Source organism: Rhinatrema bivittatum, chromosome 2 (genome assembly GCF_901001135.1).
Source record: "Rhinatrema bivittatum chromosome 2, aRhiBiv1.1, whole genome shotgun sequence".
Taxonomy (NCBI): Eukaryota; Metazoa; Chordata; class Amphibia; order Gymnophiona; family Rhinatrematidae; genus Rhinatrema; species Rhinatrema bivittatum.
In genome coordinates, this window is record NC_042616.1 from 353,213,422 (window position 1) to 353,238,386 (window position 24,965).

Consider the following 24,965-nt stretch of genomic DNA (forward strand, 5'->3'; position numbering starts at 1 on the left):
CACTGTACAGCTTCTCTTGTTTTATTCTTTCAGGCAATAAAGCAAGTGTCTTTCTTCAAACTATCAGTCGTATGATTATTCATGTGGGAGATATGGAACAGAAAGACATCCTTAGCCAGCTTCCCTTTTAAATGGGAAGATTCCAGTCTTAGTCATTTAAAAATATACATTTTCTAAATGCTTAAAATAATAAAAAAAAAAAAAACAGCAAAAACCATTTCAGATTGAAACTATTCTAGTCTTCATACTTAAATTATGCTTAAAAAAAAAAATAAACCCACCTGGCATCAGTATCTTAAATTTGTGATTTGCTGAGATGAACATTTAAAATACTTTAATTTTTTTTTGCTTAAGTATTTGTCTCTACCCACTTTTTTTTTGGTAATTATTTTTATTGGTATTTATCACATACATATACATGTAGTCCTTGATACCAAACATGGAGAGGAGAAAAACATGAACATTAGCGTTAACATCAGATAGCATACAACTTAAACATTGAACAGATATGCCTCCGAGGCTGATATTACCTCCCCAGTCCTTTTGAAGCATTGGAACCATGGGGACCCTAGACAATAAACCATATTCTCTTCAATACCCCTATGAATCTCTACCCACTTTAAGTTAAATTTTATTTTCCAGAAGAGGGATGCTTAAAATTCAGTAATTTCATCTTTCATCCAACTTTTCAAAAGTTGTGCTACCAGCACAAAAGTTGAGGTATATGTATTATCACATTTCATTTTTTTAAACTGGCACACCACATACACCCACACAGAAATACACCCACAGAGAAAAAAGATTGGCGCAGCCGGAGACAAGCTGATAGAGAAGGAGCTCGATCTCGTCATCCCCTCCTCCACTGGCCGCTGGTAAAAGACTCAACCAATCAATCACTGATTAGAAAAGCAAGCCCTAGGTGTGGAGCCTGTCTGACACTGCCTGTGTATGTTCTCCCATTCTGAATGTTAACAGCAGGGTGTGACCTGAAACTGTCTAGCTGAAAAGAATGATTTTTGTTTGGTAAAGTAAAAATCTCCTTTCACGTGACAAATCTTCAATTTCCCTAGTTCAGTGCAAGTCTGACATCTCCAGTTACCACATGAATCTGATCATGTTGGCCAGACTGGGCTGTGGCTGGTGTCCAGGGCCAACCTGGGTCTCTGGCTGTGCTGATCTTCTTTCTTCGGCCATGTGAGCTGCTAGACCGGCCCACTGGGGGAAGCCCGATCCCTCGATAGGCCAATCTGCTCCTGGCGCTGGTGGCCTTCAGCTCCTAGCATGTGACAAGGGTTACCGGTGCCATTGGTTGGCTCCTGTCACATGGTAGGGGCTAAAGGTCACCGGCACCATTTTGGTTAGTGGCAGCCGAGGCCCCGGAAGCGGCAGATAGCTCCCGGGCCCTCCGCTGGACCACCAGGGGGGTGGCGGGAGGGTGGCACTGGGGGGGAGGCATGGCGAGTGGGGGGCTGGCAGAATTTTGAAAGGGCACTTTTTGCCCTTTCAAAATTCTGCCAGCTGCCGCGGCGCCCCATAAGTCTTCGGCGCCCTAGGCACAGGCCTAGCTCACTTAGTGGTTTCCCTCCAGCCCTGGGGACACATGACACATCTAAATGATTAGACTATACATACAGCCATATTCAAGATCCATTTGCAGATGGAGAATGGAAATGGTTCACTGGGAATAAGGGAAGGAGCAAAAAAACATTATCCATATTTCTGAAGATTGTGTAGGCATTTATTACATTCCATACTATCCTACTTCCAATGTATACCTTCTTGTGTTGAAAAGCTGCTGCAACCATGGCATCAGGGACTATCAGTCCAATCCAGATTTTCCCACTATTACTGTTTTTGTGCAGAAAGAACAAAATGGATCCTAGAGTCACAGAGGAGATGAATCCTGCTGTTATCTTTAGTAGAAGCCGGCCGAAAAGGCAAAAAATCCTAATAAAAACTTTTTAAAATATATCTGAAGCAGGAAACATGTGATGGAGAATTCTTTACTTCGATGTTTACTAATGAGGATGTCGGGGAGGTACTGTTCTGGAAATGGTTTTCAAGGGTGATGATTCAGATGAATTGAATCAAATCACGGTAAATCTGGAACATATAGTAGGCCAGATTGACAAACTGAGTAGCAAATCACTCAGACTAGATGGTATACACCCCAGGGTTCTGAAAGAAATTAAATTTCAGATCTATTACTAGTAATTTGTAACATTATTAAAATTATCCAATGTACCTGAAGACTGAAGGGTGGCCAGTGTAAGCCAGATATTTAAAAAGGGCTCCAGGGGTGATCCGGGAAACTGTTGACTGTTGAGCCTGACTTCAAGTTCCAGAAAAAAATCATAGAAACTATTCTAAATAACAAAATCACAACAAAAGGGCACTATCTTTTTGTGGATTGCAAACTGGTTAAAAGACTGGAATCAGAGAATAGGATTAAATGATCAGTTTTCTCAATGGAGAAAGATAAACAGTGAAGTGCATCAAGGATTTTTACTTGGACTAGTATTTTTTATTGTATTTATAAAACATCTGGAAAGGGTAATATGGAAAGGTAATCAAATTTACAGAAGGCACAAAGTTATTTTCAGTTAAAGCACAAGCAGATTGTAATAAATTACAGAAGGACCTTGTGTGATTGGAAGGCTGGGCATCCAAATGGCAGATTAAATGTAATGTGGACAAGTGCAAGGTGATACATATAGGGAAAAATAACTCTTGCTGTAGTTACATATTAGGAGCTACCACCCGAGGAAAGAGATCTAGGCATTTTAGTGGATAATGCATTGAAATGGTCGGTTCAGTGTGCCACTGGGGAGGCCGACCTGTGACCTGCAGAGGAGCTAGCGAGGTGAGCAGACCCGTGCGTGGGCTGGGCACGGACGGGGCGCGCAACTGTACCCCCCCTTCTAGGCCTCCCTCTATGCGGCCGTGGCTTTTCAGGATAGTTCTTTATCAAGAATATTATGGGATGGTTCCCATGAGATCTCCTCAGCCCCAAAACCCTCCCAGGTTAAGAGGTATTCCCATCTACCTCTACGCCGATGGACGTCGTGGACCTCTCTTACTTAGAGTGACGAATCTGGTTCGGTAGAGATCCGCGGAGGAGAGGGCCAGGAGAGGACCAATGGCTTCAAAAGGGAGACATGGAACGTGTTGTGGATGCCCATGGCATAAGGTAGTTGAAGTTAATAAGACACTGCTCCCACTCTTCGAAGAACTGGAAATGGGAGTCTCAACCTTATGTGTCGGGTGCTTAACCACACCTTCTGACCAGGATGGAAGAGTGGAGCGGGACGTCTATGGGCATCAGAAGTGCACTTGGAGCGCTCAGCGGCCTGGGTAAGGTGATCTTTGACTTGATTCCACACCTGGTGAATGGTGTGGATCATGAATTGCGCAGCTGGAGAAGTTACAATCAGAGGAACTGGAAGTGGCAGCCGAGGTTGTTGCCCGAATACCACAGAGAACGGAGATACATCGGTGGCAGCAGCAACGTGGGTATTATGCGACAACTCAGCCCAGGGTAACAGATCGGACCAGTTGTCCTGCTGGTCATTCACGTAGGAACGAAGGAATGTTTTCAAGGTCCAGTTGGTCCTTTCAGCTTGACCATTGATCTGTGGGTGATAGGCCGATGTGAAATTCAAGACAATGTTGAACTTTTTATATAGAGAGTGCCAGTACCTGGCGGCAAACTCTGGTCCTCGGTCGGATATGATTTCCTTTGGGAGTCCATGAAGACAGAAGATATGTTTCAAGGACAACTTGGCTAATTCTGGGGCCGATGGGAGGCCCAGCAGGGGAATGAAGTGACCCATTTTCGAAAAACGGTCGATGATGAACCAGATTACGGTATTGTTCTGGGACGGAGGCAGGTCTGTGATGAAGTCTGTTGAGATGCTGGACAATGGCTCGGTAGGTGCTGGAAGCGGTTGGAGTAGGCCCCAAGGCCGTCCGGTAGGTGGCTTCTGTTGGGCACAGACGGGACATGAATCTACATAGTTACGAGAGTCTTACACCATGTTGGGCCTCCAGTAATATCTCTGCAACATCTCTAGGGTCCTGGTACGACCCGGGTGTCCTGCCAACTTGGAATCATGAACCCATTTCAGAACTCGTTCACGTAACCTACGTGGAACAACGGTTTTCCCAACTGGAACTGTAGTGGTCACGGCAAGGGATATGCAGGCAGGATCTATGATGTGTCTGGGAACATCAGGAACATCCTCTGATTCGAAGATAGTGCATCAGCACGGAGGTTCTTGGAAGCTGGGCAATAACCTAGTTTGAAATTGAACCATTCAAAGAAGAGCTCCCATCGGGCTTGTCTAGGATTCAAGAGTTGAGTTTCTTTAAATTGCTCTAGGTTCTTATGGTCGGTGAAAATGGTAAATTTATGTTGTGCCCCTTCCAACCAGGGGCACCACTATTGGAGCGCCAACTTGACAGCAAGAAGTTCTCGGTCACCAACGGTGTAGTGCTGCTCTGTAGGAGAGAACTTATGTGAGTAGAATGAACACGATATCAATTTATCCTTTGGAGGAAATTGACTTAAGATGGCTCCTGCTCCGATTGCAGAGGCATTGACTTCTACGACGCATGGGCATCTTGGGTCTGGGTGCTGAAGACAGGGACCAGAACAGAATGCTTCTTTTAGCATCTTAAAGGCGGCTTGTGCTTTGGGAGTCCACACACGAGTGTTAGCCCTTTCTTGGTCATGGCGGTGAGTGGAGCAGCTAGGGTAGAATAATTGGCAATGAAGCTCCTGTAATAATTAGTAAAGCCAAGGAAATGTTGTAAGGCTCGTAGGCCTACTGGCTGGGGCCAGTCTCGGATCCTGTGGACTTTATCTGGATCCATGGAGAACCCTCGATCAGATATGATGTACCCTAGGCAAGGTAAGCGATTTCACTCGAAGAGGCACTTTTCTAACTTGGCATAAAGGTGGTTTTCTCTTAGACGTTGGAGGACGATCTGAACATGATCTCGATGGGATTCAAGGTCTTTAGAAAGGATCAGGATATTGTCAAGATATACGACTACGAATGAGTACAAGAGGTCTCGGAGAATTCCGTTGATAAGGTGTTAAAAGACTGCTGGAGCATTGCATAGTCCAAAGTGCATCACGGTATATTCATAGTGACCATCCCTTGTGTTGAATGCGGTTTCCCAGATAACTTCAGGTTGGATGCGTACCAGACTGTACACACCCCTCAGATCCAACTTGGTGAAGATCCGTGCCCCTTGAAAGCAGTCAAACAGATCACTGATAAGAGGCAAGGGGTACCGGTCTTTTTAGGTTATGGTGTTGAGCCCTCTGTAGTCAATACAAGGGTGTAAACTGCCGTCCTTATTCTTGACGAAGAAAAAGCCTGCTCCAGCGGGAGAATTGGAGGGTCGAATGAACCCTTTTTCTAAGTTCTCTTTGATATACTCAGACATGGCTAGGGTTTCTGGACGAGACAATGGATACATTCTGCCCTTGGGAGGCGTCATGCCCGGTAGTTCTATAGGGCAATTCAACTTGCGTAGCAGAGGTGAAATGTCCGCCTTCTGCTTCATGAAGACGTCATCGAACTTAGCTTACTGGGTAGGCAAACTAGATAGGGTGGTAGACTTCAAGACAGAGACAGCTGGAGATACTTGACGTAGACATGTCTTCTGGCATTTGGAACCCCACCATACCAACTGCAGGGAATGCCATCGATGCTTTGGGTAGCATAGAGGCCGATAAGCCCATGGGATTGGCCAGAGCTATATCTCACAGCTGGGAATGAAGCTCTTCCACCGAAGAGGCTAGCAATTCAAAAGCCCTGCGATGTTCTTGGACTGTGGCGGCCAAACTCAGTAGGGCCCTGGAGGTGGGAGACCCCACCAAGTCCATGCCCTTGGCAACCTGTTGCGCTTGGAGGTGGATCCTTGTCCTGGAGCAGTGTAGAACAGCTCCCTGTAGGGACCAGGAAGCACCTGCCCCCAGGGAGCAGAGCACAGGAGGAGACAGAGACTAGGATGAGCTTCACCACTGGGGGCCCGTAGGGACCCGGGCCGCTTGGGACTTAGGTGGGCCTCGCAGGGTCTCCTGGAGAGGTAGTAGAGAGGCATGCCCACGAGCAGCAAGGGAGCACAGTCGGTCACTAGGCTGTAGATCTGGAGAACCAAGGAAGGCTAGTACAGCGTAGGCGATGACAAGGCAAGGGACTAAGCCAGAATCAGGAGACGGACGTCCAATGGCAGCCGGGGTCAGGTTCAGAGGATCAGTCAACGACACAGGGGTCAGGTTCCAGAGATCAGACAAGGTCGCAAGGCAGGCAGAGGTCAAGATCCAGGCAGCGAGCAGAAAGGTCAAGGAGCAGGCCAAGGTCAGTACCCAGAGAGACAGTCCGAGGGTACTACCTGGGAAGACAGGACAGACAGACCCTGGAACAGTAGGGACACTGGAACAAGGCTGTAAAAGCGGAGGCAAACTAGTACACTACAGTGCCCGACCCGATGCTGTGCTCGATGGTAATCCCAAACCGGGCCAGGGTCTCTGGTCATTGATGAACATGGGATACTGATTGGAATGGCACGACTCCAGGAGCAACTGAACAGGACAGCAATGGTCCGAGTGGCATCGATGTTCTTGGAATTCTTGAGGTGGGAGCTTGAACCCAAGAGCTTGGAATCAATTGTTCTTGGAAGCGCTTGTGTGGGGGGGCTCAAACCCACAACCTTATGATCAAAGTCTCTTATTCACTCTATGGTGGATCAGAGTCTATTCGGCCTTAACCTTCTGTGCCACAAGTGAGGCCTGGAGGAGCTCGCGGCTGCCACTGGGGAGGCCGACCCATGACCTGCAAGGAGCTAGCGAGGTGAGCAGGCTCAAGTGCGGGCTGGGCGCAGACGGGGAGCGCAACAGTTAGTGTAGCTGGGTTTAAAAAAGGTTTGGATAAGTTCTTGGAGAAGAAGTCCATTACCTGCTATTAATCAATTTGACTTAGAAAATAGCCACTGCTATTAATGGCATCAGTAGCATGGGATATACTTAGCTTTTGGGTACTTGCCAGGTACTTGTAGCCTGGATTGGCCACTGTTGGAAAGAGTATGCTGGGCTTGATGGACCCTTGATCTGACCCAGTATGGCAATTCCTTATGTTCTTATATAGCTGCACATGAGAAAGTACAGAGAAGGGCATCCAGAATGAAAAAGGGCATGGAACGGCTCACCTATGAGAAAAGGCTAAAGAGGTTAGGGTGTTCAGCTTGAGGAAGAGATGACTGAGGGATGATCTGATAGAGGTCTATAAAATCTCAGAGGTCTAGAAGGGGTTAATATAAATCAGTTTATGTTTTCAGATAATAAAAGGACTAGGAGGGCACTTCATGAAGTTAGCAAATAGCACATTTAAAACAAATCAGAAAATTATTTTTCACTCAATGCTCAATTAAGCAGTTTATTTTTATTTGCCAAATTTCTATACCATCTATCATATTGTCAAGAGAGTTTACAATAAAAAAAATTCCACAATTATCACATTTAATACAATCAAAAACAAAAACAGGAGAGATCACGTGATGTGGTGAGCCGGAAAGAGGTCTCTCTTCAGGCTTCGGGTGTCCGCTCCCACAATTGCTTATCATCTGACCCATAAACGCGACGCATATATCTAACGATGGACATATGCACCCGGAGTGCAAATGTCCATCGTTAGATATATGCAAAAATTGCCGCTCGGAATGGCCTCAAAGAATGCAAAAAAAGACAAAGAAAAGTCACGGGGAGCGGAGCCCAAAATGGCGGCCGGGCACGATTCGGTGGGGGAAAGCACAAGTGCTGGTATCACGCTAGCTGATATCAAAGAGACTGTTTGAGCCGTGCTAGATGAAAAATTTGGGGAGAAAATTGCGGGCATTGAAGAAAGGCTCACAGAAGTATGTTCGGCTCTCACGGAGCTCACACCGCAAATTGAACAAGCGGAAGGGCCGAATAGCGACCTTGGAGGATGATTCCTCAGCTGCCTCCTCTACACTAGCGGCGCATAACACTAAGATCAATGCCCTCGAAATGAAAATAGATGACCTTGAAATTGCAACCGCAGGGCAAACCTACGATTTTTGGGCTTTCCTAAAACGTGGCTGACAATGAGCTCTGCAGCCTCCTGGAAAGATGGCTGCCGGAGGAGTTTGGGCTCCCAGTGCTGCAAGGAAACTCGTGGTGGAGAGAGCCCACCGTCTTGGGATGCGAAAAGATGCTCCAAGCCCGACCCCGTATTATAATTGCGAAAATTTAAAATTTTCGCCACAAGCAGGACATTTGGCAAGCGTACAGAACAAAAAAAGAGGTGACCTATAATGCGTCGAAGTTTCTGGTCTTTCAGAACTACTCACTGAGAGTTTCTGAGCTTCGGAAATCGTTTTCTACAGTCTGCTCAGAGCTCTTTAACCGCCAGGTACGCTTCTCTTTGATTTTTCCAGCAAAACTGAAAGTGTGGAGCAATGATAAAACTTACACTTTTGACACACCAGAAGCTGCTCAGAAATTTCTCCAACAACCCCATTGACTCTCCAGATACCACATGGTATTGACATTTCCACAGGACCCCGCTTAAGGAGGTTCTAGGCATCTCAGGTTTGGGTCCCCCAGAAGCAGGGGAGCTTGTTGGACAGCTGCGACTACGGTACCCAGCACTTATTGCTACATATGACCTCAATACAGGATTGTCGACTTGGAGAACTTCCCCAACAAGCTTCTCGGCTGGTGTGTGGGATCCCAGATGGAGTATCGTTCACACTACCGCATGTTTTTCTTTGTTTTTCTTCTCTCGGCGGATCAGATCTTGCCAGCCCGACTGAGCATACTAAGGATGTGCAGCTGGCATGCGTTCCGGACTTTAGGAGGCACGGATTACGCTTCTCCGATGTTGCCACGATCCTTTGGGAACATGGCCTAGCGTGATCCTGTAACCTATCTGCATGATTTAACTCGGTCCACATCTGAGTGTAGTGGCAGTATCGCGCTGGTGAAGGACCATCTGCTACGAGTTAGTGGAGACTACCGGATCTGCAAACATAGCATGGAGATCCCCTTTAAAGTGGGACATCGAGGACTCCTTATTGAAGGACCACATGATTGATGATTTTTTTCAGTTGTGGCCTAACTCCCCTAATTATATTTGGGGTTCAATATGTTTCAATATGTTTTAGAATGCGTATTGTATTTACAGATCCGGGTTATACATTAGGGAAATCACTATGAAGGGAGTGGGACACCTGTGCACATACAAACACATGGTCTCTAAGCCACTGCAGTGGCTCTATTCAATTCACTGGGTTTGGGGGAAGGGGGGGGGGTATTGGGAGGGTGGGAGAGTAGGGGTGGGAGTCTACTGATGGCACGAATGCCCATCAGTTGGTACTCAGACTACTAGGCTTACAATGAAGATGTGGAGTGGGAGGCTGAGCTGGGGGCCTTCCTGCACCTATATAGGCTAATACATCTGGGGCCTTGGCCCAAGTCATATCGAGCAATCTACGATAATGGATAAGGTGGTATCTTGGAATGTAAATGGTTTGGGATCCCCCATTAAAAGAAAGAAAACACTTAATCGTCTTAAGCATCTACAGGTTGATATAGCATGCTTACAGGAAACAAATCTCTCTTCTACTGAAAACGCAAAACTGCGTAGAGAGTGGGTGGGGACTTGTATTTTCTCAGCAGCACAAGGGAAAAAAAGAGGTGTTGCGGTACTAATTCATAAAAACCTCAATTTCACTATTACTAACCAAATTATAGATGAAGAGGGACGATATGTTGTGATTACTGGTCTGTGGAAGGTTGTTCAGGTTACCATCTGCAATGTATATGCACCCAATGAGTACAGGCATAGTTTTTGGTTTTTTTTGAAAATTTAAGTAAGGAGGAGACAGGACTGCTGGGCTCCGAATCGGCCAGGTCACCTACCTCCCCCAAGTCCGGAAGTGAGTGGGAGGAGCCGAAAAGCGCCTCAAAAGCGGCGTGGCAGCAGGAGAAACACCGAGGAGACACGACTGCTGGGCTCTGAATCCGCCGGGTCACCTACCTCCCCCAAGTCCGGAAGTGAGTGGGAGGAGCCGAAACGTGCCTCAAAAGCGGCGTGGCAGCGGCGCACTGCCGCCACCGGCGCGCTGCCAAATCCATGCGCGCCTAAGGGGTGCGCACGGCTTGGTCCGGCTTAGTCCAGATTTGGCCGGATTTTGAGAGAAAGCTCTATCTTCTGCCCTCTTTTCCTGAGACTTTGGACTATCAGAGAGAAAGCGCAATTTAAAACAATTGGATTCCTTGTTTCTTTGCACTATGCCTCCTAAAAGAAAGGGGAAGGTAAGGGTTTTTCCCTCAGAACCCTTGCCTCCCCTCCTCCAACTTGAAATTGATCGTTTTATGACTCAGCTGGAAAAGGAGAGTTCCGATGAACCCGTTGGAAGCCCCATGGTAGGGAGAACAGGTGCTCCCTTGGATGAGGCCTCTCTTAGTCCTGATTCACGTCTGCCTCCCGCTCAACGCGGCGTAAATGGAGAAGCTGCTACGTCACCCACCGTAGAGGAGGAGCGAGTGTTAGCATTTGAGGGAGCTATCTCCGTGCTGGATTCAGAGGAGGAGGAGGAAGCAGGTGTTTCTGCAAAGCAACAGCAAGGAACCCTTCACCCAGAACATCCAGATGAACTGCGGCCAAAAATATCAAGGCCAGAGACGGTAACACTGGGGGCAATATGGGACTTGGTGAATGGAGTAAGTGCAACTGTTAACAGATTAGAGGGGAAAATTGACTCAGTCTCCTCAAATTTACATCAACAATTTCAAGGAATGCAGAAGCAAACAAGTGAGGTAGTTAACAGGATAGAGCAAGCCTAAAATAATATAAAATCTTTACAAAGTTTGAATAATAGTATGTTAAAAGATCAATTAGTCTGTTCTAGACAGTTAGAAATGTTGGAAAATAACATTAGACATTTGAATGTAAGGGTTGTTAACTTTCCGAAAATAGCTGGTGAAATTCCTTTCGTCTCCTTTCAAAGGTTCTTAGCAGAGGTTCTTGGTTTTTCTGATGAAAATAATAATATGCTCTCTATAAATTCCTGTTTCTTTGTAAAAAAAATGCCCCTGCAGTAGTTTCATCTATTCCAGCTAATCTTACAAGTTTTTTGGAAAATTCTGCCTTGCAAGTTTTAGATAGAGAGACTCTAATTGTTTCATTTATAACCACTTCTGATATAAGTAAGCTAATGAAAGTCTACTTTCAGAAGTTTCCCATTTCATACTGTAGACAAGATGTAAAAATCTTTCCTGATCTAGCACCAATAACACGTAATAAGAGACGTGAATTTCTTGAACTCAGACAAAGAGTAACATCTTTGGGCTTCTCTTTTTTGCTTAAGTATCCTTGTCGCTGCAGTATAAAGAGGGGAACTGAGTCTTTTATGTTTACTCAGATAGAACAGTTATGTTTATTTGTTGAGTCACGAGAACCAGTAACCTCTTCCCCTGTTGATACCTAGTGTTCAGGTGCAATGTTTAAATCAGCTGAATTGCGCTAATGTGTTATTCTTAAATAAGGATCCTTTATTATTCTCCTTTAAATTTCAGCCCTGTAGTCTCAGGTGTATATCAAGATTCCTTGAAGATTGGAAAAGATAATTGTAAACATTTTTTTCTCTTTATGTCAACAAGATTGTTGGTTAGTATAAAAAGAATGGTAAGTTCTTAGAAATTTTTCAGATAATCTGTTGAAATTTGAAGTTTCATTTCAATTGATAATTGAATGTAATAATTTTTGTATATGTAAATTGAAAAATCATAAATAAATATTAAAAAAAAAAAAAAAGAATTTAAGTAATCTCCTGTTAGCCCAAACACAAGGAACCCTACTCCTCATGGGAGACTTCAATTGTGTCCATGATGCCAGTGTGGATCGCAGCCCCCCTGCAGTGCGGGATCAGGGCAAATGCTTGAAGGGTATAGCATATCTATGCTCCCAATTAGGGCTCTTAGATATATGGAGAGTGTTACATCCAACAGAGAGGGATTATACTCACATCTCTAGGGCACACTCCTCTTTATCCCGCATTGATTACATTCTGGTATTCCAAAGTAATTTCTCTAATATTGTTTCAGCTTCCATAGAAACTCAGGCTATCTCAGATCACTCACCAGTAGCTCTCCAGATCAACATGACACGCAGGAAAGACGGACCATGATTGTGGCGGTTTCCTGCCCATCTTAAACAAGATGTAAATTTTCAGAAGTTCCTCCGAACCAAGTGGGATGAATTTCTCAGGCATAACCAACAACACACGAACACTCCCCAACTCTTCTGGGAAGCATCCAAAGCTGTCCTCAGAGGAGAAATAATTTCATATACTCAAGCTCTGTGCAAAAATCTAAATTCTGATATCTTAAAATTAGAACAGCAGCTGCAATCTCATAAGGTATTGATCTCCATTCCTAGTCACCCGAAGACAGACTATTATAGCTCGCTCGACAGGTTAAATACACTATTACATACCAGGGCACAGCAGCAATTATATAAGGGGGAACAAAAATTATTCCAGTTCGGGAATAAGGCGGGACGGCTACTTCCCAATCTAGTGAGGGCCGCCCACCCAAAAACTTTTATTTCCCATATGAAAGATACTAGTGGTAAACTAGTTTCCCAAAAAGCTGACATCTGTGAAGTATTTCGGGAATTTTACGAAAAACTGTACGCTGCCGAGCAGAATGAAAACCATCAAGCCAAGACAGAGTTCTTTTAAGACATCTCAGTCCCACGCCTCTCACAGACACAGTTAGGATTTCTCAACCGCCCTATTCAGCCCATTGAAGTCTTAAACGCCATAGCAACGGTGCAATCAGGAAAATCTCCAGGGCCCGATGGCTTTTCTTATGATTTTTACAAAATCCTCAGAACTCAGCTAGTAGACCATATTACTGCATTTTATTGTGATGACCTACACAGGAACTCTTTTCCGAGAGATTTCAACCTTGCCCACATCACGGAGTTACCTAAACCTGGCAAAGACCCTTTACTCCCAGGGTCATACCGTCCGATCTCTTTATTAAATTGTGATCTTAAGCTTCTAGCTAAAATTCTAGCGGAATGCCTTAATATGCTTCTTCCCCAACTAATTTCTTCTCATCAGGTGGGATTTGTGAAAGGTTGCAAAGCAAACGCTAATATACTTCAATTGATCACAGCTATGAAGATGTGTCGTTCCAGTAATACTCCAGCCTTAACTGTCGGATTTGATTCCGAAAAAGCTTTCGACCGAGTTTCGTGGAACTACATGTTTTTTGCCCTGCGGAAGATGGGGATTGAGGGAACTTTCTTGGACTATATCGCTTTTATATCGGACTCCTATTTCCCAAATTATAGCTAATAGTTCGGTTTCGGGGAATATACCTATCTGTCGTGGGGTACGCCAGGGGTGTTCCCTATCCCCCCTCCTATACATCTTGGCCATTGATCCGCTCTTATGGAAAATAGCCGCGAGTCCTAAAATTACTGGTTTTGGTGGGCCCGAACAGCCATTTACAGTCGCGGCTTTCGCCGACGATGTATTAATATTTGTCATAAATCCGAGTGTCTCACTTCCGGAAATCCTGAGGTTACAAGAACTTTTTGGTACCTTTACTGGACTAAAGATCAACCAAGAAAAATCTGAAGCTATAGACATCACCGGCACTGTCCAATCCACGTGGACAGGACAATTCCCCCTGCGATGGGTCTCCTCAGAGTTAAAATAGAATTCCCATCTGTATTGATGATTTATACATTGCCAACATAAAACCTTTATTAACCCAAACTTCCAATGCACTTGAACGCTGGCAGGCACTACCGCTATCTATACGAGGTCGCATACAACTATTTAAAATAATACTATTGCCAAAATGGCTGTACGTACTTCAAATGATACCTCTTTGGATAACTAAGCAAGACATGAAACTTTTTACTAAAATAATTCATATCTTTTTGTGGAGGAAAAAGAAACCACGACTCTCTATGGATGTGTTGTGCCAACCTGTAGAAGATGGCGGCTTGGGTTGTCCCAATCTACTATGGTACAACATGGCATGTAATTTAAGACTAGTGCGTGACTGGCTCCTCACCACATCTACTTATGTCCCCTGTAGTCCTTTATTAGCCTGGTACAAAGTTCCTGGGTTAAACTCCCTTCTGTAATTAGAATATTGTCAAATCCCAACAGATCTTAAATCCCACATTCTGCTACACACTTGTCGAAGAACGTGGGGGCAACTGCTTAAATCCCTCGCTATGCCATGCCGCATGACACCCCTTCTCACTATAACACATCATTTAGATTTTCCATCGGGAAACCAAGGTTCAACTTTTCATAGATGGCATCGACAAGGTCTACGATATGTGTATCAACTTTATGATGCAACCACACAAACACTGCACACTTTTTCCTCCTTACAAAGACAGTTTGGGTTGCCACCAAAAGATTTTTTTATGTTCCTATAAATCCAACACTATATATCTAGTCGAAAGCAATTCTTCTCTCCATCTCCGTCCTTTATCAAGCTCAGATAGTTGTTTCCCGAATATTCCAAGAGGAAAATGAACTTTACTTGGTACTATACAGCACTCTCAAGGATGGGCACACATGACTACATACAACAGCTTTACAACAAATGGGTGGGTTGGCACTTGTTCAAGCTTACATATGAGGACTTTAAAAAGCTCTTTGGATTGATCCGAGATATCACAGATAATGTGCTTTTACAAGAAACCTTTTACAAATTTCTTTGGTGGTTTTTCATTTCCCCCTCTAAGGCGGATCAATTCAACATGGCCACTACAGCCCAATGCCCGAAATGTCAGACACAAGAAGGTACCTATGTCCATTGTTTTTGGGAATGTCCCTTTATACTGAACTTTTGGGAGGGGATAGCTCGCATGTGTTCAAATATTCTGGGTCACCCATTACCAATTGATCCAAATCTATGGTTATTTGGTTTCCCACCCCCCTTAAATTGGGATCCCCTGCCTCACACGTTACTCTATCTCCATAGAGCAGGCCTACTGGGAAAAAAAACTGATTTTGCTACACTGGCTTGCAGGCAAAGCACCGAATGTGGACTTATGGTTTACCAGAATGATTAACCTGAGTGCCCTCGAATATGTCACTGCTAGGAACACCTCTATGAAGAAACTCATAGCAATGCAAGGCATTTGGGAACCTTTTTTTTAACTATTTGAAACCCACTTCTTGACCTTGACAGAGGATGACGTTTGCTAGCCCTCAAGGATTTGGTAACTATTAGATTCAGTGCCTCCTGGAGCTTTGTTGTATCTTAGCGGGTCAACCTACTCCCCACACCAGGTTGCGTTTTTCTTTGCGGAAAATAACCACAGGGTGAGCTGTCCACATGGAAGGATATACAGATTCCTATTAAGGAATGCAATCACATTGTTATTTAGGTCATATATTAGCTCATTTGCTGGCCGATAAACCAAAGGCACCCTTGGTAGACTGGTGGGACTTACTGGATGCTACTTACTAGCTGCGTATCCAACTTGGGATTTGGGTGCATATATCTGCCTATCCTCACAGGGGCGACTCTCCTGTATTGGTCACTGCATTGTCAGTTCATATGTTCATCCATGTATCTTTACATGGGTGATTTTCTTGCATATTTCACCATATTTCACCATGTTGTCTGTGCATTTGTTCATCCAAATATTTGAGTAACTACTTATCTCTGTGTTCAGCAACATCTATCATGTACTATCCAGATCATTTACTAATTAAGTCTTTTGTAGACTTATCATGTTTATCACCTTTGCCAAGCTCTCTTCGTAGTGCAATATCTCTGATGTGTGCCTCTTGCTCCATTGTCGGTAGGCTGGGAGAGGGAGAATAGGAGGGGGGGGGGGAGGTTTAAGCCGATGTTTGGCAAAATTGTTGGAATTGTTTAAACTAATGTTTGTCAACAATTACTGTAAATGTTTAACTTGTTTTGCACTGTTCGTCAAGCCAAATGGCATAAGATATGGTTTCTTTGATTATTCCAATTATACTACTGGGCAGATGACAAACAACAAACCCTGTTTTAGCCTATGTTCGTTTTGTACACTGAAGGGACGCTTATGCTTATTGTAGTCTCTGATTCTGTTCTGCTCTACTTTGTGTACGGATGATTCTGAAATTGATATTGTTTGAAAACTAATAAACATGCATTAAAAAAAAAACCTAAAAAATGAACTAAAAATAATAATTAAAAGAAAAATATTAGAAAAAAAACAAAAAATAAGTACTCAAAAGCATAAAAATACAAATAAAAAGCCCTTGCTTTACACACACATTACACAAAATAATTTACACACGCATTTACACAAAATAATATCATCTTTAAATTTTCTAAGCTTTTATCAGAAACATAATGCACCAATAATAATTCATCTCTAGTCTCCTGAGGATTCAGACATTGAAAGCTTATTGAAAGAAATGAGCCTTTAAGATCTTCCTAAATTTCACCAAAAGGGATTTATCTTTAATCTCCTGAAAGATGAGGTTAGGACAGTTGACGTAGGTGGGTTTAAAAAAGTTTTGAACAAGTTCCTAGTGGAGAAGTCCATAAACTGCTATTAATCAAATTGATTTAGGGAATAGCCACTGCTTATTACTGACAATAGTAGCAGAGGATTTATTTACTGTGTGGGTATTTGCCAGATATATTTATTCTGGCTTGGCATCTGTTGCAAACAGGATGCTGGGCTTGATGGACCCTTGGTCTGTTCCAGTATGGTATCTTTTTATGTTCTTAGAGACAAAGAGTTCTCAACACAGTAAACCATTCAATTTTTCTGGAAATTCACAGAGAATTTACATGAGCTAGATTATCATACACACTGAGTATATTTTAGAATCCTCCTGTATATGTGTGTAAAAGCTGCTAAAGACCTAGCCAGAATACGTGTGGGAGGGGTACTTTAAATGTTATATGCGTACTTGCAGTCACATTTTAAAATTACAGAATCTCTCTGCTTACGAGCCGATATATACGCATTTATGGTGATGCGCATGTTCCTTTTAAAATTACCCTGTTAGATTTTTCCTCCCCTCTTTCTACTCTCCCTTCACACTCTTTTTCTTCCTTTCCCCAACTTATGTCACCTCCAGCAAGTATGCACGTGACTCTGAAATTAGTCTTCATTATGCTGCTGCTGTTGTAAGAGGTACAGAGCTATTGCTTTCTTGGTTCCAACTCCACAATGTTAGGCAGGTAGGACTGGCATGATCTCAAGGGAACGACACCACTTTGGAAACTAATGTTCTAGTCCTTTCAATAAATATATAAAAATCAAAACTTGATGCACAATGGAAGAAAATATACTGCCCTTTCTTTCAAAAGTGTTGCTGAGTTATGATTGTCATTGTTACAGATTGGATCTGCACTAGTACCTGACAGAACTATGACAAGTAAAGAAAACGACATCTTCAGTGGCACTTCATTAGCATCTCAGGTACATGCTGCTGCTGTAAATGGAAATAAGGGGACTCTGCAAAAACTGATAGCAGGTAAGTATTCTGTTGAATGGTTGTAACCTGTATTTTTATGTACAAAATGTGTGTGCATATATATACTGTATATATTTTCTTTTTTGGTAGGAATCATTAGGAAGGGAACAGAGAATTAAACTGAGAATATAATAATGCTTTTGTATCGCTCCATGGTGAAACTGCAACTTGAGGATTGTGTGCAGTTCTAGTCATTGAATCTCAAAAAAGATATAGTGGAAATAGAAAAGGTATAGAGAACAGTTATCAAATTGATAAAGAGAATGGAACAATTGTTTTATAAGGAAAAGTGAAGGAAATTTTGGTTCTTCAACTTGGAGAAGACATGACTGAGGGGGATTGTAAGGAGGGCAGCCCTTGCTGATGTCAGGAGGGAATCCCTCCAGCCACTCCATAAACCCTTTTGGACTGATTGAAGGTGTTGTGGATCTCTGAGTGGTAAGGTAGCAGAAGTGTAGCAAGGGAAGACCCGAGTGTCTACCTTGACCACAGGCAGAGAGACTCTAGGTCCATGCGCTGGTGGCTGAATGGAACAGGCAGTGAGCAGCAGAGTTCAACAGAAGATCCAGGGTCCATGCAAGTGGCAGGCAAGCAAGATCCAACACAGTCTGGGGTCGAGGCAGGCAGCAAGCAGGCAGAATCCAGAACAGTCTGAGGTCCAGGCGGGCAGCAAGCAGTCAGAATCCAGAACGGACACAGGACCAGGTGGACAGCAAGCAGGCAGAGGCAGTGTCCAGAATCAGAAACTCAGCAAGCAAGGCAGAGGCCAGGAACAGGCCAATGAAACTTGTTGCCAAGGCAAGGAGTCCAGGCAGGCTAAGTAGTCTTGAGCATGTGACATCTTCATCAGGGCAACTACCCGACACTCATATAGAAACATAGAAACATATTGAAACATAGAAACATATATAGAAACATAGAAATGACAGCAGAAGAAGACCAAACGACCCATCCAGTCTGCCCAGCAAGCTTTCACACTTTTTTATCTTTCTCATACTTATCTGTTACTCTTGGCCCTTATTAGTAACTTTTTGGTTCTAGTTGCCTTCCACCCCCGCCAATGATGTAGAGAGCAGTGCTGGAGCTGCATCTAAGTGAAGTATCTAGCTTAATTGTTTAGGGGTAGTAACTGCCGCAATAAGCAAGCTACTCCCACGCTTGTTTACCCAGCCTGTGCAATTCAGTCCTTGTTGGTTGTTTTCTGAATAGAATTCCTCTTTTCTTTATTCCCCTGCCGTTGAAGCAGTGAGTTGCGCTGGAGTATCAGGCTTAATTGATTTGGGGTAGTAACTGCCGTAACAAGCAAGCTACACCCATAATTATTTGTTTACCCAGACTATGTAATTCAGTCCTTGTTGGTTGTTGCCTGAATATAAATCCTCATTTCCTCTTTCCCCCCTGCCGTTGAAGCAGAGAGCTATGCTGCATATGCATTGAAAGTGAAGTATCAGACTTATTTGTTTTGGGGTAGTAACCGCCGCAACAAGCTAACTACTCCCCGGTTTTTTTTGTGAATGCAAATCCTTTTTACCACATTTCCTCTTGCCGTTGAAGCATAGAGCAATGCTGGAGTCGCATTGACAGTGAGTATGTTTATTAGAGTGCTCAGAATCATGCAAACGTATGCCCTATGCTTCTGTTTGCCGGGTTCTGGTAACACACCTGTCAGAGCTGGCAATGATGGCTCCCTGACACAAAGTGAGCATCCAGAGCCAAAGAGTCTAGGAAGGTGGCTGAATTCTAACAGTATGTACCCTGCAATGATCCCTCTCCAATCTCTTAGATCCAGGCTTGGTGGGGAATCAGCGAAGAAAATTACAGATTAACTGAGGACTCTGCAGACTAGATGCAGGTTCCCAGGAGTTCTCCTTGGGTCCATAGTCTCTCCAGGCTATGAGATACTGAAGTTTCTTTTCTAACCTTTGGACCCCATGGGTCTCTTGGCTTGAGAGGTGGTTCCTGCAACCAAATGATTGGTTTTGTCCCCTAGTTCATGCAATTCCGAGGACTAAAACTGAGCCGTAGACGAAGGCAAGGTCTCCTCTAAAATGCTTGGGATAAGGACAGGCCTCAATATAGGTGTAGAATTGGTCGTCTTCTTTTCAGGATCCAGGCTAGCAAGACCAGACAGAATAAGAGGCTTCTTATCCCTCTCTTGCTGAAGAAAGATATGCAAGGCTTGATTCTCTTCATCCTTCTTGGTAACTAAAGATTCAAACCTTTTCATGGCACGGTTGTTTTCTTCTTCCAGGCTTTCATGTTCAGCACTTTCTTGTCCCAACTGTTTTTAATTGTCCAAAGACTATTTCAAGAGTATTCTCCCGGAGGTACTATGGGGAGGTTTGAATTCCTCAGGATTCCCTACTAGAGGATGTAAATGTTGGGAGAACAGAGACCACGATTACCAGGTGAGCCATGTCATCAGAGATAATACAGAATTCACTACAACCGGGGCCCAATAGAGAAGTTCTGATGTGATCCAGTCAAATTGTAACTGATGTTGCCGGAGCCAGGGCAGGCCCAGAACAATTGGACTCACAGCTCGTAAGAGCACATGAAAGCTGATAACCTTGGAATGCAAGAATCCCACCCGTAAAGCTAGTGGCACAGTGAATCGAGTCACCAGTCCTATGAGAGGTTCCACACATATGGAGGAGAGTGCCAGCAAAGAAATCATCAGAACCATGGGAATCTGGAAGCACTCCACCAGCTTTTCCTGAATAGAGTTCTCCCTGGAGCCAGAGTGCACCAGGGCTCTAGTATTGAAACATATGGCAGTGTGTTCTATTGAAACCAGTAAGAGGAATTGTGGAGTTGAAGTAGTTAGGCTTAGAGTTAACTGCCCAGGTAACTCAGGGCACAGAGAAGCAATCCTTCTCTCCAGGCACTGAGCTAATAGATGATCAATAGCCAAGCAATTGTTGTGTCCGTCGCTGTCCGACGTCTCTGCTCCGCCCACCTTACCTCATTGGCGACTCCCTTTGGGGTTGATGGAAGGCTAGCTGCTGCGGCATCTCCTGGCTGTCCTCCTCCGGCGTTCCTGGACCAGCTCGACGCTACAAGCCGCCATGTTGACCAGATGCCTAAGGGCGAGCGCGCACGGCCCAACTGATGTACCAGCGTTGGCGCGAACCTCAGGGGCATCCCCAAGAGATGACGTCACCTGCTCCAGATATTTAAGGTCTCAGTTTTTGCTAACAAGACGAGTTAGCAAGGGTTCGCTTCCTCCTGGTCACTGCGGATGGGATTCGCTCTCCGCGACCCTAGCTACTCTGCCTCCTCGGACTTCACTAGAGCTACCCGCTCCTCGGGGGCCTCGCTTTTCTATTTTTCTTTGCAGGTCGCAGTCCAGAACCGGTACTCGCTCCTCAAGGGCCCACGTCCCGGACTTGCTCCTGAATACCACTTCTGCTAAGAAGTAATCGCTGCTTACAACATTGTGAGTTTCCGTCTATCTCTCAGAGCCTTCCCTGGGTCCAGGTACTCGCTCCTCGAGGGCCTAATGTATACCATCTCCTGGGCTGCCTTAAGAGACTATTGTGTGAGTGTTACCATCAAGGACTTGTTCCAGAACTCTCCTACTCACTGTCTTAGTTTCTCTACAGCTCAGCCACCCTTGGATTGCTGTTCCAATACCTGAGGGACTACAGCCCAGCCGGGCGCTTCCAGCTCACTACTGCCACCTTTGGTGGTTTAATATAATGCTTCTAAGAAGTCTTTGTTGTTTAACATCAGTGAGTCTGTATCTATCTCTCAGAGCGTTCCCTGGAACCAGGTACTCGCTCCTCGAGGGCCTAATGCATACCGTCTCCTGGGCTACCTTAAGAGACTATTGTGTGAGTGTTACCATCAAGGACTAGTTCCAGAATTCTGCATATACTGCCTACTCACTGTCTTAGTTTCTCTACAGCTCAGCCACCCTGGGATCGCTGTTCCAATACCTGAGGGACTACAGCCCAGCTGGGCACTTCCAGCTCACTACTGCCACCTCTGGTGGTATACTATATTGTCTAATAAAAGAACTAGTGTGTGTCTGTCTCCTACACTAAGCCTGACCAGTGGTCCCTCTCGGGATTTCCCCCGAGGGCGTGGTCACCTGCCACTGGTCCAAGGATCCACCCACAACTATTCTAAATAACTGCAGATTGCTAAATACCAGCTTTAACAACAGAGCTTTCACATCAGATTGCTAACTCCTCACGGAGTCGATGACAGCAATATAAACAGAGTTTTGCGAATACAGGGGTGTGGTCGCTTGTTCTAGAGGGATGTGAGCCCTTGGGCCATGGCACAGCTCAGGGAGGAGCTCCAAGACACACCGTTGGAGGTGAGAGTGTCCATGCACAGGCTGGAGCTGGAACAAGGCGGGACCAGGATCAAGATATGGGACATCAGAGGAACTGATAAAAGACAGGCTCAGACCTCCACTGGACCTGCATGCACTGGTGAGATCCAGCAATGCACAGGTGAGATCCAGCCACTCAGTAGCTCTTCTGGACCCGCCGCTTGGGAACGAAGAGTGTGTAAGGCCAGACGGAGGCTGAGAGCAGGAACATGATGAGACATGGAACTGAGGAACTTGAAAGACTCAGATGAGGACTCGAGGAACTTGGAAGACTCAGGTTCGTATTCAGGCATTAGTAGAGGGTGAGTACTGCACCGCAGCATGCCCTACACAACTGCCCATGGCTGGTTGCGGACCACGGCAGAAGCGAAGCAGACTCCAGACGAGAAGATGAAGACTTGAAGCTGAAACATGACGAAGATTAAGGAGAGGCCTGCACTGCGGCGCGCCCTACACGAGAAGGAAACCTGGAAATGGGGCAAATAACCAGAAGCTGGGACATCAGGACCAGGACTGAAACATCAGGAACTTGGAACATCAAGAACAAGGAACATCAGAACCCAGATTGGAACATCAGGAACTCGGAACATCAAGAACAAGGAATATCAGGACCCGGACTGGAACATCAGGAACATGGAACCGGCGCCAAAGGAGCTCCGATGAGGAACAAGACCAGGAACATCCAAAGCACATCCAACGTAGAGCCATCTAGACACGAGGAGACCATGGAGGACCTTGAGTGGAGAAGAGACCATGGACAACCATGAAGATCCAATGTGAAGGCCCCGAGGAGTGGAAGAGGAGCCCTTTTATAGGGTTGGAGAAGGAACAGAGTGATGACATCATCCGTTGGGGCCGCGGGGCTTTTCCTGCCGTTTGCCCTTTAAATAAAGTGCAGAGGTGCAAGCGTGCCCAGAGGCGCAAGCGTGCTGTTGAGCCCGAGGCCCAACAGCAGAGCAGCAGTGCCGGCGGCGGCACTCGGGCTGCAAAGGTGGAGAGTTTAGCAGTGCTCCCTGCCACAGAGCACGGCATCGGTGGCAGCACCCTGCCGCGAAGAGAGGTGGATGTCAGCGGCCTCCACGCCGCAAGAAGCAAGGCCTCAGCGTTGGCAGTGCCCCTGACACGTGGAGCAGCAGCAGCGAAGTGCAAGCTGTGAAGAGGTGGAGACTGTGGTGGCCGTCCCCGCCACGGAGAAGGAACGAGGCCTGCAGTGGCATCCTGGGCCACGTGGGAGCAGCAGGAAGCAGTATCAGTCTGGGCGACGTGGGCAGGTGAGTGAGGCTGCTCATGGTTGGGACCCACGAACAATGGAGCGCAACAGCACCCCCTCCTCAAAGCCCCCTCTTCAGCCTCTTCTGTTCGGCTGAAGACAAGAAGGCATATCTTCTATACCAGCTGGGGAACTTGGGGGTCCAAACATACGATCTGAAAATGCTTGGTAGGAGCTGAAGCGACAAGCCATTTGAAACATACTGAGGACTTGACACAGATGCAATACATCCCAGAAGAAGAAATGACCCAGACTGAACTGAAGGCGCAGGTATAGTAGTATCATCTTGATGAATCGGTCCAATTCTTAAGCTTCACTTGAATGCAACCGAGGTATGGCACATCAAAATTGATCATAGTTAGATAGAGCACCATACTTGATCTTGTAGCTGGAAGTGTTGACAAGATTAAATCAGATTGCTAGCTGGTATTGGCGAAGTGAGCTTGATGACTAAAAAGATGTAGAACAGAAGCAACGTCTTAGAGAAAAATTCAGTTCCAAAGCACTTAATTGTGGGTTGCGGGGCACAGTAAGGTTGATGTCTCCAATTGCAGTAGGATGGTGCTCCCAACATTATTGTTTGATCTGTAGCTGGGAATGCTGTACCAGGTTAGAGGAGTAGCTGGGCTTGTGTAACTAGAGCAGGTGGTACTGAATAGGCCAAATGTCTGGAAACAGGGTCAGCTAAAAAGATGACACTGAAGGCAACAGTCTGTACTTGAAGAAATATTATTAAATTCTTGGCAGCAGATGGTGCATGAAGTTGAATTGGACAAGTCAACTGGACACAAGGTTATCAACAGCAAGTTTAGGAGAGCAGACTCCTATCCAACAGAGAGGCTTTTAGAAGAAAACTTCGTAGAAGATGGATCTTGATCTTGCGCTAAAAGAGATGGCAAGAGGATACAAGCACAACCTTCGGATTGAACCAGATGGAAGAGTGTAGAAACCCAAACTTTTCTGGTGGAAGATGTTTGCCCAAGAAAGGGATTCCAAGATTAATCTTGCTTAAAAGATGTACAAGGCAAGATGTTGGTCTCTAGAAACCAGGAAGACTCCAATGCAGAGATAGTATTAATAAGGTGTAAACTAGCCCATTAGGTAAGGGAGTAGATCTTTTTTTTTTAAATGTTTAAATTTGTTTATTGAAAGAAGATAGAATAGAGATTAAACATGTACAGCTTGAATAATAATAAAACATACCATAATTTTTACACAATTAGGATACACTGCTGTAAACTGCGTAAACCTTATTTTCAAACAATTCCATAGATAGGAAAAGAAAAAGATAAGAGGGACCAATGAGAAGCAAAGGGAGAATAAAGAAAAAAGGAGAAGGGGGAAAGATATATAGCAGAAAGAACAAGAAACAGAGAGAGAGAAAGACAAGAGTAGAGAGAAAAAGAGAAAAAAGAGAAGAAGAGAAGAAAGAGAGAGAAGAGCAGGGAGAGGCTGGCATAAAAATGACCATGATTGCCAAAACAAAAGAAAAACCATTCATTCTACTGCATGAGGATATATAGTTGTTGAGTGGTTTCCACACATAATCAGTGGTCAACTGATTATGCTATATAGCCACTGACTGCTCATATTTACTGTAAATACAAACTGAATTCCACCACATGTGTTCCGAAAGCAATTCACTGCGTTTCCAGTTTGACATAATATTGTGGATTGCTACAGTTAATAGAAAATCAAGCAATTTTCGTGAAGAGGCAGGAAGGTTAACAGAAGGGTCAGCTCCTTTTAGTATGACCAGAGAGTATGTAATAGGCTGGG

General features: G+C 44.8%; 1 protein-coding gene across 9 annotated transcripts in view; it reads left to right on the forward strand.

The window, feature by feature from the left end:
• Window positions 1-24,965, forward strand: part of INVS (inversin) — a 1,037,426-nt gene that overhangs the window by 74,418 nt on the left and 938,043 nt on the right. For 8 of the 9 annotated variants that reach the window (XM_029589897.1, XM_029589895.1, XM_029589896.1 and 5 more), the window contains one exon: window positions 17,436-17,571. In XM_029589897.1, the coding sequence (XP_029445757.1) occupies window positions 17,466-17,571 (106 nt within the window). In that variant the 5' untranslated portion in view covers window positions 17,436-17,465. Of the gene's footprint in view, window positions 1-17,435; window positions 17,572-24,965 lie in introns of those variants that run through there. The other variant, XM_029589901.1, reaches the window with a different exon arrangement.